The 13,139-nt window shown below is 37.7% G+C and overlaps 1 protein-coding gene across 4 annotated transcripts; it reads right to left on the bottom strand.

The window, feature by feature from the left end:
• Positions 1-3,021: 3,021 nt before the first annotated feature.
• On the bottom strand, positions 3,022-12,562 carry LOC147860237 (DNA ligase 4-like). 4 transcript variants are annotated; one of them, XM_087324515.1, is made up of 20 exons: positions 12,223-12,562; positions 11,057-11,132; positions 10,837-10,961; positions 10,723-10,757; positions 10,519-10,568; positions 10,134-10,217; positions 9,905-10,003; positions 9,784-9,832; positions 9,623-9,710; positions 9,147-9,344; positions 8,929-9,054; positions 8,370-8,472; positions 8,173-8,278; positions 5,329-5,471; positions 5,064-5,231; positions 4,838-4,957; positions 3,860-4,746; positions 3,533-3,655; positions 3,098-3,436; positions 3,022-3,064 (listed from the first exon to the last, which is right to left on the bottom strand). In XM_087324515.1, the coding sequence occupies exons 2-17, from the start codon at positions 11,068-11,070 to the stop codon at positions 3,924-3,926; spliced, it is 2,331 nt and encodes a 776-aa protein (XP_087180641.1). In that variant the 5' UTR covers positions 11,071-11,132; positions 12,223-12,562; the 3' UTR covers positions 3,022-3,064; positions 3,098-3,436; positions 3,533-3,655; positions 3,860-3,923. The 4 variants fall into 4 exon arrangements, with proteins under 4 accessions (XP_087180641.1, XP_087180643.1, XP_087180644.1 ...); XM_087324517.1 differs by lacking the exons at positions 3,022-3,064; positions 3,098-3,436; positions 3,533-3,655 and having other exon boundaries at positions 4,554-4,741; XM_087324518.1 differs by lacking the exons at positions 3,022-3,064; positions 3,098-3,436; positions 3,533-3,655 and having other exon boundaries at positions 4,609-4,746; positions 4,838-4,947.
• Positions 12,563-13,139: the final 577 nt, after the last annotated feature.

The following is a 13,139-nucleotide window of genomic DNA, read 5'->3' as shown; positions in this document are numbered from 1 at the left end:
TGGTTGTTGTGTCATGCAATCGAATATTCATACTTCGTCCAACACTCATTGACCATATCTAGACCTTAGCAATTGAAGCGTTTAAATCCAGATCATCTTGGGCCTCCTATGTGTCCCATTGGGGGTCCTCATTGCTAGCTTCTTAGGATAGTCCGGGATTTGGTCACCTTTGAAATCGATGAAGTGACATAGGACTTCTTCATCAATCTCACAATCATTGTATTGGTATTTACTCTCATAATAGCGAATGGGGCCTCACGCCCCCAACCTAGGCTCGTTCATCTCTATCATGTTCGAGCTCCGCTAGTCACGTTCCAATTTGAGGGAGTGGTGGTTGTTTTGATAGGATAGTGGGTAGGGTTGGAGGATTTGGTCTTAGTGGTGATCTTGGATATTTAATCATAGGTTCTTGTCCGAACCTCCTCGTGAGTGCTTGCTAGCAATTTTCTTATGAGTGCATCACAAAGGCCTCACACCATGTGCAATAGTGGGGACGCCTTTAATGTAAGAGTGGGCATTCATGTCTCGTATGATATCCTTGACATGTTGGACAACGAATGTTTTCTCTTGTTGCCTAAGCGTGAATTTGTTCCACTCGAGCATGTCTTGGGGCCGTTTGTTGTGTAGGTTTGGGGACATTGTCACATTTGTTAGTTGGGACTCGGATTGGAGCCCATCATGGAATCTTCAAACTTCATCACCACTAAGCATGTTTCGGTGAATGATCAACACATTTTTGCCATGAGGAAATTTTTCAAAGTTGGGTCATCGCCCATTGATGTACCGACTCATAAGCTTGTCATCGGACATCTTATTACCCATGTCACAATGTGTACGTAAGCTCTTAGTGGTTGGAGAGCTGGAAATCTCCACGCTCCTTGTTCCCTCACGCAAAAAAAAAAGAAGCTAGTTACTTTTCTTTCAATAAAAAAAGTTCTATTGACTCTTTAATTGCTCCTTTTGAGATTGTTTTTGCCTATCCCGTTGGATGTACAACTCTATATCACTAACTATATTTCTCTTTGGTTGGAAAAGGCAATCTAATGTATGGGGTAGCGTGAGCAAGCAAGAGGCGGCTAATTTAATATCAGCAATGCCAATCAAGATGAATATAGGGATGTCACACCCAACGTCGTGAAACTTTGATGGAGTTTTTCTTAAAATCAATGGGTTCCTTAGGTTTTTCTTTCATTGGGTTTTTTATTTCTTATGGATTCGATCGTTCTCCATTTCGATATTTTTGAGCGCATCATAGTGACATAAGGTAGTTTCCATTCTTTCCCACTACATGGACTGCTACTTGTGCTAGCAAGGGGGTTGGACTCTCACATTCTATTGGAGTTCTAGAATAATAAATCTAGTTCTTTGGGAAACTAACATCCTCAAGCATTGTACCCACAAAGACTCGCCACTCCATTCTCTCTAGTTCAAATCCCTAGTAGATCCGCTCTACTTTCACACACACGTGTGTAACTTTACGACAATGTGAAGAAGACTCTAGCATAAAATTTTAGAACATGAGAAACAATGTGTTGTAAGTGAAGCAAAGAAGGCATTTCCAAAATATACTATGCAAAATATGGTACAAGTTAACGAGCAAACTACATTACCCAACAATACAAAAACATGTACATTTCCACACCAAGGGATGCAACAAATGCTAAAAGGATTGCGTCACCAATCAATATTGCAATTAGAACCATTTCCAAAATGAGACCTGCAGTTTGTAGTACGATTCAATCTATCACTAGAAATAGGTGTGTTCTAGTAGCTGCATATTGTCCTACAAAGTGGGTGGAACTAAATGCATCCAAAGACAACACAACATACAAGCAAATCATTTGACAATTCAAATGATTGCTAGACCTTGGCGCACACCAAGGACACTTGATCAAGGGCCAACGAAATATGTTATGTTCATTTACAAGATCCTATATAAAATCCTTAAAATTGATAAGAAAACTAGCCAAATTGGGATCCTAAACTCAATAACATGCATTCAACATATCAACATCCAAAACCAATATTCATGCTACTCCAAATGATATAGTTAGAAGCAATTACCCCAATCAAGTATCATGTGGAGAGGTTAAGGTTACACATCAAAGCGAATGTATGCCGCGAATGTATGCCCAAATTAGCTCAAAATGAAAGAGAGCACTGAGCAAACGTGTCATCTACTATATGGTTAAGCTAAAGATGCTCTAAAAGCAGCAAAAGGTACATTGGAGAAGGTAAGAACCAATTGAAAAGTAACTTTAATACAAAGTCGATTTACCCATGACAAAGATTACATCAAGAAACAGACATTGGAACCCAAAGTATCCATTCAATCAAGAAAGAACAGAGGAGACACAATTGTCCTTACAAACAAATGTGATTCCATATTATAATTGTATGTAAGTCCATTCAATGACAAAACTCTTCTAGAGTGGCTCAAAGATTTTGTGCATTTCCGCTAAGAATTTGAAGAGAATAACTTGTATCTATTTGAGTTATCTTCCCTGTCCTTCACTGCATTATTTTCGTCTTCGTCACTTCTTTTCTAGCCCCTCTTTGACTATCACATATATAAGTCAAATACGGTAAACAAGCTATACACAGACCATATTCACAACAAAAGTTATGACTGGAGGAAGTACCCTAGACCAAAAGCAGCTTAACCAAAAGTTACAACTATTCAACAACAAAACCCAACAATGGCCACCATCTACGCACATAATTTATTCATATTTTGGCCAAATGAATGAAACAATTAAGGGTTTTTTTAAAAGCAAGAGCAAAATGAGACGAAGGTTCCACGGGAACATAACTGGTATCCGTTTGAAAGAATGTCATAGTAGAGGGGAGAAGGCTGAAGCAAAGAAAGAGGAGAACATAGAGAAGGTAGAGAAACTAGAGAAGATGGAGAAAGCAACACCAAAAACAAGGGTTACTATATTTGATTAAACCCAAAAAGAAAATACGAGAAAGTGCCAAAAGAAAGCTACAATATTAGCAAAAAAGAAACGATAAAGCAAATGGGAGAAGCCTCCATCCACATTCTGAATTAAATATGTTTAGGCTTGTTTCAAATTTATGTTGGTATCAACCTGACCTTTTTATTGTTGCAAGCTTAACAATATCTTTTTGTTGCTGCAGAGGTAAATCAAGGAAGGGTTGATGTGGTTTACAGATTGAAACAATATGCAGAAGGGGGGGTGTTATGCGTGCAGATCCATAAAAGATGATATCTGTATATATGCTGCCTAAGATGGCAAGCCACAATACCTCGAGGTAATGGGTTCAAACACGAGTCCATCTTGATTCGTTGGGATATATTTTACTCTTCTGAACGTGAACCCGTTCATGTGAAGTTAACATTCCTTCTTTATTTAGTACTGGCATCCTCTACTTGTTCCGCATCAACTAAAATACATTCTTATTACATATGCACCTGCATTCATCATTTCCCAAATTTAAACAGGCAAGAGAATAAGCAACGAATTAAAACTATACACTTGGGATTTTGTTTCATAAAAAAGTGTCATACTTCATTTTTGTACACCACAAAGAATTGATACGGACAGCTCATATATTTGCATCAAAGATGTAGGAAGGAGATCCTCAAATGCATTTTAGGGCCAGGAAAAGAAGACAAACGTTTGTAAGACAACTGCATTTCCACAAACAATGTTTAGACAGAGATGTCAATGAATTTCATTCATGGAAGAAATGATAATTTGTTAGTAATAGAAACTCATCACCAGTAATAATTTTAGGATACATTAAAACAAAGCAAGAGTTAGATTTAGCCTCGTGATTATAATGAATGGTGGGCTAGAGTGCAAAGCAAGCAAAGTAAATGCTAAAAACTAACCTTTTGCAGTTTATCTGTCCCGAAATTCATGTCGTACTGATTCTCTCAACTATCCAATAATAAATCACCCAAAGGAGCTCTTGGGACGTAAGTATCCAAGATATACTTGGGCAATACCTTGAAGACTCTCTGATTCCCATACTGCTTGTGATTGTGTGAGCGTGGCATAATTAATTTGCAGTCCACAACTTGCAGTCGATGCAGTACCAGATGCTTCATTATCACCCCTTTCAATTTCTTCTAAAGAATTTTTCTTATTCGTATTGGTCTTTACTTCTTCCGTATTACTTTTTATTCTTGTTTCCTTCATGGTTTCACCATCTGTTTTACTTGTACTTGTTTCATTCATGGTTTCACCCCAAATACGGCATTTGGGGGACTTCCTCCACTGGCTTGTGCATAGTTTTTTCCTTCTTTGATCATCTCTGGAGGATGAGAATGGATAACCCTGTTCTTTTTTATCGTCTCTAGAGAGCAGAAAGGGATTTTCCTCTTTTCTTCTATTACCTCCAGAAGGTGAAGATGGATTCCTCCCTTTCCTTTGATCATCCCTAGAGAGGGTACATAGATTCCTCCCTTTTCTTCGATCCCTACAGGATGAAGATGGATTCTCCTCTTTATTAAATTCAAATGGCACATGGTTACAGGAATTACGAATATGATTTGGTACTCCTTGAATAACTTTGCTTGAACATGTACTGATTGGAGAATCTTTAACAGGTACTTCACTGCAAGATAAGTTATTTAACTGTTTGGGAACTAAATTTGTTCCGTTACTTTCATGACTACCATTAATTATTTCTAAACCACTTCGTTGAAGAAAATTGAAATCAGATGGTGCTTTTTGCATATCCCCTGTCTTCTTCACAAAAAGATGACCTCCTTTACTGAATGAAAAATGTAAATACCAGTCATTTATGATTATACAAGGACTATGAATATGAAAACAAAAGAATACTCATACAGCCTGCAATCCACCTCAGTTCGTATGGAATGATGCAAATCCTCTCCTTTTTTCTCACACATTCTTCTAGCCATTGATGACTTATAATGCTGACTTGTGTTGCTTGTAAAATTTCTTTCTCAGACTGCTTGAAACTGCCAAGACAGTTCATTGCTTAGATGATGGACTAAAAATAACCTCCCAAAAATAGGACAATTGGCTGACCTTTTCTCAGTTAAAACCTAGCCTTCTGGAGCATACCTTTGTTCTATTCTTCTGATGATTACTGTCGATGACTCTGAAGGCATATAAATGATTGCGTGTGTTATATTGCCAGTAACTTCACATGATACTGATGCTCCCAGCATTTCAATCTCTAGTTGAAGCCTTCTTAGTGTCATCATAGAGAGAAACAGAGAATCCTGATTCCTGTCGAACATTTAGTAATAACAAGTGTTTTCACTATATCATTTATATTGCAACACATTGGCATTTGATAAGATGAGTTGACAGAAGCGACACTTACTTGGAGTGCAGAGGTTTATGAAAGTAAAAACAGCAACCCTCAAACAGATTCCAACACCGGTCCTTTCCAGACTTCCATGGTAATTGTTGAAGTTCAAGTGGTACAGCAACAGGCAAGCCCTTATCACCCATGTTTTTAAATACCTTTTCAAAAATAAAATATACACTTTTGTTGATGATGCCAACAATGTGCATTCCATTCTATAGCAGATATAACATTGGCAACTACCACAACTTCTCATATTCCAGCTATTTGAACACATTAACCATCCATTCCAACATACAAGCAGGAAAGTAGTGTGCAATTTTACGGATTGTCAACAAGAAAGAAAGATATATCAACGTCTTTTAAGAGGCCAAAATGGCCTATAAGACCAAACAAGAGATTACATCGTAAGTGTTGTCTCATCTTTGAGAACAACAAATCAAAATAAAATCAAAAAAATTACTAAGTAAATAGAAAAGTAAACAAGATAAAATGAGACTAATGAATCTGGTTTCCGGCACATGTGAAATTCTGAAGTTAGATATGTTATAACTTTTTTCTTTGAAAGATGTCTAGCATAGACCAATCTAGAATGGAGAGGCCACTGAAGCAAGGGAAGCACCTGCAATGGCGGGAATTAATGGCCTTTATCTATCGATGACAAGGGTGTTGAGGTCATGGTCCATTGGGCTGGGGCCGGGGCCGATGTGCACGATAAATTGTTATTGCCCAATCTATTGTAACCCCTTTGTTATATCCTAGTCACAAGCCCATTTGTCTATCCCTTTATTGACTTGTAGCGTTAGTAGGAGTGATGGGGCTAAAGAAAATTGTGACTATTCTTTGTGGATGAGCTTCTATGGCTTGTACTATTGTCCTTCCCCAACAACTTTTCCCTATGTCTCTTTAGTTCTAGCAAGAAAAGTCCTAGGCACCATTGGTCCTCATATTCCATTACCTTGCGTAATGGGCCATAGCCTTCTTTAAAGAGGCAATGGTATCTCCCTCCTGTTTCATAAAAGACACTACAATGACAAACATAGTGTTCTTCAGATTCCATTCCTTGATGACACAATTGGCAAATTCTTTCTTCTAGAGATATTAGTGTATATCTGCCTACCTCAATTTCTAACTAATGTGAGAAGTTCGCAGCTGCCCTATCACACTGCACAACGCATAGGATAGAATCTAGATGTATGTCCATATAAGGTTGTCTGATGATGGATCCATCCTCCGATGTGTGTAAAAAATATATCTTGCAGTGGCCATCTTCATACCAAGTGATATTTTGGGGCTGATCCATGTTATCTTGTTTTCCAAGTTAATAAATATCAGTTCAGATCACTCTATTCTTTTCCACTTTGATCATATTTAGATGGGGACAGTCCAAGCTATATTGGAACAGGGGTAGTACATTTATGCGTATGCCATGTGACTCGAACCGTTGCTGCATTTCAGCATACCAATAATGAATGTCCCCATTTTCAGTCAGTTGTCTTGATGACATAAGTGTCAACCTTGGGTACCTTCGTTTATGGAGCTCCCAAAGAGGTTGGATACAGGTCATTGATTAGAACAAAGCCTCAGTGATTATAGGGGCTGCTCCCATCTCTGCCCAGATTATATCACAGGGCATCGATGCTTTACTCGTTATCATGCAGGCTATCATTGACACTAAAGGTCTCACTAAATCTTTCCAATGACTTTACTTGTTAAGACTTGGTCCCCATGTTTCTACTCCATAGAGAAGAGTTGGTGTGGCAAGTGTATCAAATAACCATAGCTGAGTTCCTGGCGTTTGGAAATGCAAATGTGTGCATTGTCTTTTGAGAGCACCAAGGGCTGCATATCCACAAGAAAGTCGGGCAAAAGCAGCCTTCCGTAAGGAGACCTTGGGCCCTGTAAATGTTACTCCTAGGTATGTGTAGGGGTGTGTATTCCATGTTTTCCTCTCCCAACAAGAATTCTGGTTCTGGTCTTATTACCCGTGCTTGAGTGATGTTAAATAACATCACATTAGTTTTATCCATGTTTATCGACAAACCTTTGTTCGTACAGAATAGTTTCAAGGCATTTAGATGTCTTTGTAATCCCTCCGGAGAGTCAGAAATCAGGATAATATCATCAACATATAGTAATATTTGTATAGCTATACCTGCTAGGCATGCTCCCAAAGCCCCGAATCTCTCTATGTAATGTGATAGCCCATCTATATAAAGACGGAAGATAGTGGGCAATAGTGGGCATCCTTGCTTCACTCCGATTGAGCCACCGCCTCTGACCTTCCTTTGGAAGACAGTACTTTTCCTGACACAGATTCATAGAGTGCATAGATTCCCCATTGCATATCTGTAGGAACACCAAGGGCTTCTAGCCATTGCATAAGCTGAGCACTTGGCACAGTCGCTTTTCGGAAATCCACAAAGCAGCAATAAAACCTCTTATGCTGGCTCTGCCATCCTAGATAAGGGCTCGGAGGGTCAATATGTAATCCAAAGTTGCGAACCCCCTGCAAAAGCCTGCCTGTCCAGCTGAACGGCAGCCATTCCACTCTGCCCATATACTCAATTCCAAGAGAAATGATGGGAAATATTTTATAGACCTTCCCAAGTTCTATGCCAAACAAATCAATTCAGAAACAGCTAGAACTTGCAAATATTCCTCCGAAACTTGGTCTAGAGTGGGAAATATTTTATAGACCTTCCCAAGTTTTATGCCAAACAAATCAATTTAGAAACAGCTAGAACTTGCAAATACTCCTCCGAAACGTGGTCTAGGAAAAGTTGTAGATAAGCACAGAAATTTCATGCATAGTTGTGTCATGACCCAACCAATGATTTTGCAAGAGCAGTCAGAAACCTGCAGCAAATCATCTTTAGCAACATCTTCAAACCAAGGATCACCATATGCATCAATATCCATATTAAGCTTCTCCTTCGTAGTTCGACTCTGAAATAGATAATGCCTGTAAACCAATAGTGGAAATGCATTCAGAAATGGATAAACAATCAGTATATTTGTTTGTCTACTTTTTCTCCTTGTTGATGATTATTAACCTTGGAGAAATCGGCAGAAGCATCTTCGAATTGATACATTCCGAAATCCAATCAATTGAAATGATATCACGATCATTGTCAACAGCAACATGAAATTGGAGGCCTAAAATATAGACAAGGTTTCATATTAGAAAAATGTGGGAATCAGAAATGCTTGCATCAAGCCCCAAAATAATCCAGGAATAATAGTTTCTTAATTTGGGCATCAGTTGCCCTGTCTTGCATACTGTTTATTTGTCCAAGGATAACTGTCTTTTGCAACTATCTCTCTCCCTAGTCTCATCTCTCTGATGTTAAATTCCTTGCAACATAGTCTGTCTTGCCTTTTTGGAATAGAAACAGGACCTATATTACCTGTGTGCCAAAAATCACCATGTGGCCTACACTAAATCAGATATAGCCATTTGGCTATAGCTTTGCAAGAATTACGATTTATTTCACTTAACAACCATGTATGAACTAAAAAAGCAATACTTGAATAATCATTTTATAGTCATACATAACCACTGAAAGCCCATTTCAAAAGCATTCACGTGCAGCTTGATTATAAATTTCGTACCTTTTGGTTCACATGCAAGGACGTGGGTCACAGAATGAATGAAGTTTGGTACTGTTCTACCTCCAAAGCGTTTAATTTGAGCTTGTAAGCTCTCTGTTCCTGGAATATTAACGCTGCCACAGATATCTTTATGCTGCAGTCAAGGATATTTATTTTCACAATCATTATTATACATTCTATGAATTAATAAAAAAATCCACATTTGTACTGAAGGATACAAAATATCAAACCCTCGAAAACCCCATCAATTTGTTCAATATGTGACACATCCAAATTCTGCAAATGAGGCACAACATGATGTTCTCTTGTATGTGTCTTCCTTTTTGGTTGTAATGGATAATCCAGCTTGTTAAAGTTCCGAGACACAAGCATGCTATTGCCAGTTTGCTTGGCAGCTCGGATTATATCTTCAAACTCTGAATTATGTTATATTTTAAGGATGGTTCAGAAACAATTACAAAGATCCAAAAGCTATGGTTCAGCTTTTCGTGTTGTCTAGTTTATCTAGTATATACGCAAATGTTCATTGTTTCACATGATATTATGCACCCAATCAATTGTAATGTTAATTATCATTCATCCTTGACAAACATGATATTATGCACCCAATCAATCGTAATGTTGATTATCATTCATCCTTTACAATATGTAGCAGTGCTACTGTAACAATATTTCAAAGACATGACTTTCTCACCTTGTACATGAAGAGCCTCATTCCAACACTTGTCGTACCTTACTCTCATGATTCTTGGAAAGCGGAAAGTCCATCCTGCTTTGAATGTCTGGCAATATCAAAAAAAACTTGAGCGAAGCATAAGATATAGGCACACTATTTAACGTTTGAAGATTAATTACCCCAGTTGGATAAATGCGTTTCTCAGATGAAATTTGTAACACAACTGACCTGTAAACTCATTTTTCTTAAACATTGAAAAGTTGAGAAGTAAAAGAATAACACACGAGACAAAAAAATTACTTCTCAGGTCTTGAGATCCACACATCAGGACATTCATAGCGACTATTTGTGACCATATAGCCACATGTAGCAGGTGGTTTACCTCCTTTCTCGTTTTTTCTGCAGAACCATGATGAATCAGTGTTGGGATATATATCACAAAATATGGGTGTAAGGCAATCACCATCCCACAAAGGAACTTGTGAAAATGGGAACTTTCTTCATAAAAAGATAATACAGCAAAACGCACATGATATAAGGAGAGAGCTTGCTTTCCAGAATAGAAGATTCATCCACTGACAGACCTTGCCCACATCGACATATTGTTGTGAATCTGCATGAAAGACATATCCAGTATCATATTACCATAATACAGCACATAATGGATAATTCATGACAATAAATCATGCATATGTTTATAGCAATCTGTACCAGATAATTTATGCTTGGTTATTGATGTCTTTAACTAAAAATCCATGTTTTTACTTAATCATACCTAAAGGCCACAATCAGAATTTACAACTAGGCAGTAGATTAAATTCAATGTCCTTTTTGTGTATCCTTACTGGTGAATAATATGACTACAACATGAAATATATGTGCCATTGTCACACTTGACAAGGACAATTTGTTACCTAAAAGAACCCCCTCGATCATCCACCAATGCCAACAAGTATGATGCAATCTGCCACAGTAAAATCATCAGATTTTATATGGAAAAGTTGCACTCTCTATCTACAAAAGCCAAATGAGGGAATAAAAATGAAGAATTGCAAGGTTGCAAACAGAATTAGAACTAAATGCTGGTGGTTCTCAAATGCACAGTCACTCTCAGTTACCTTCCCACCCCGAGATCCAGAACCAAAATAGCCACCTGCAAAATTCGTGTCACAAAAATATGATTCTTCACATAATCATAAATGCTGAAGTTGGGCTTCACTAAGAAAACTTACCGATTATGAGGAGATCAAGATCACTTCCATACAGCACATAATCAGGTTTGATTTTGCACCAGCGACCATCCCGATTGTCTGGCACCCATTGGGAATGCAGGTCTTTAACAACTATACCCTCATTCCTGATAATTGTCAGTAATTTCATTTCTTATATCCACATCACAATCAAAGAGATGTGAAAATCAATATGCATGCGTCAATAACATAAATAGCAGACCCTTTTTCAACCATGGTCCAAAAGAATTCTTTCAGCTCATCCAAACTGGCAGGGATTGTTGTCCACTCACAGTCCTCTGGAAATCCAACAGACAGATAAATTAAAAGACATTAATATATCTTTCTTTCTACCGACATTATTGAATTGGTTAATAAAAGAGCATGATTCAGCCCCATAACATCTGCAGTGTGATAGGGCAACTCAAGACCTCTTCATATCAATTAGAGATTGAGATACACAGACATAAATACATACATATATACATGTGTGTATATGCACGCAAATTTATGGAGGAATGGATCTCCCAATTACACCACCTTGGGGTGGAATTGGAAGAACCGTATGTTTGTCAGTGTGCTGTTTTTTATGAAATAAGCAGTACATATCACTACCTCTTAAAACAATAATTTGGCCCACTACGCAAAGTAATGGAATATGAAGACCAACAATGCTTAGACTTTTCTTGCTTGAACTAAGAGAGAGAGAGGGGAGGGGGGTTGTTGAAGAACAATAACAAATCATTGAAGGAGAACAACGAAGAAGTTTTTTAGAACCAACACACATGCGACAAATTGATCAAGGACTACACAATTAGGGTCTCAACCATGATAATCGAAAGGGTTAACAAAAGATCAAACAATAGCAATTTGCCACACATATACACCATGAACTCGTCGTCCTTGTCATCGACAAATAAAGACCATTATCACCCGGCACAAAAGGTGCTTCCCTCACTTTAGATATTTCTCAATATTGGAACAGTTCATGGCGATTTTTAGGTGCAGATGTTACAGTCTATCTAAGTTCAAAATCTTTAAGTCTTTCGATAACTAGATAGTACTCTATCTTTAATTATATTGTTGTGTTGTTATTCTCAAAGATGTAATCTCCTGTTTGGTCTTGGAGGCCAATTATGGTCTCTTAAAAGAAATAAATATACCTTTCTTTCTTTTCATCAAAATACTTTATTTATAGTCAAAAAAGTCTGACATGGTGGGTGAAACTCTAATGTTAGAAATAGTATCGAGGCAACATTTTAGAGAATTTTCACAACATATATAGATAAGACTCTACTATCATGTGAAATGTAAGTAAAATACTACACTTTCTCTCTAACTTTGAGTATATGTTGAAATACCACGATTTTCAACAAAAAAGTAAGCTACCTGTAGCTGTACAGAATATTTGTTGTGACAAATTCGGATGCAAAATCTGATTCAATATCTCTCGGCGTCTCTTCAAAGGGAGATGTGTTATGCTGCCATATTGCCCTTCATAGAGTATATCAAAAACCACGTCTGAATTATTAATATTAAAGAAATCAAATCATGTCTATAATAGCTTTAAAGAAACGTTCAGCTCAATCTTATGGTTTTTATTTTCTAAATTGAATCAGATGCTTCATTTGCAAACTATAAGGAATATCATGGCTTTAAATATTGAGCCATTAACTTCCTCTTGATAATATTCCTGCCCACTAGCAAGGTAATGATACAACAGTTTACCACTGTCTGGAAAGGATACAACACACCTGCAGACATGAAGAGTCTATTCAGTCAACCAAATATCTTCCTCTCTCCCTCTCATAAGTTGGCATGAAATGTTGAAACAACAAATGTATAGCCCATTTAATGCACATGTCAAGAAGCAAGGGAAATCACAATGGAACATGTATATTCCGAAAACAGGTGCTCAAGTTCAAACTGAATGGCAAGCACCAAGAGAGGTTCAAACGGTTCCAAGAACTGCTTATCCGTGGCAAAAACAGTGTTGTATTGCCTTTTGCACACTGTGTGAACCACCTATGAACCAAGCACATTTATTCCACAGTGGAACATGTATATTCCAAACACAAGTCCTCAAGTTCAAATTGGATGGTGAGCAACAAGAAAGGGTCAAAAGGTTCCTAAAACTGGTTCTGCATGGCAAAACAGTGTTGTATTGCCTTTGGCACACTGTGTGAACCACCCATGAACCAAGCACATTAATTGGTTGTAAAGAAAAATGAGAAGGCACATCTGTTCAGTAATATACATTGGTATGTCACAACAGGAGGGAGAAAATACAGAGATTGCTTATTTTT

This window comes from Azolla caroliniana, unplaced genomic scaffold (assembly GCF_043228905.1).
Source record: "Azolla caroliniana isolate FFs.n. ecotype wild unplaced genomic scaffold, voAzoCaro1.0.p SCAF_9, whole genome shotgun sequence".
In the NCBI taxonomy this organism is placed as follows: Eukaryota; Viridiplantae; Streptophyta; class Polypodiopsida; order Salviniales; family Salviniaceae; genus Azolla; species Azolla caroliniana.
The sequence above is the reverse complement of the archived record's forward strand: the minus strand, read 5'-3'. Positions and strand labels throughout refer to the sequence as shown.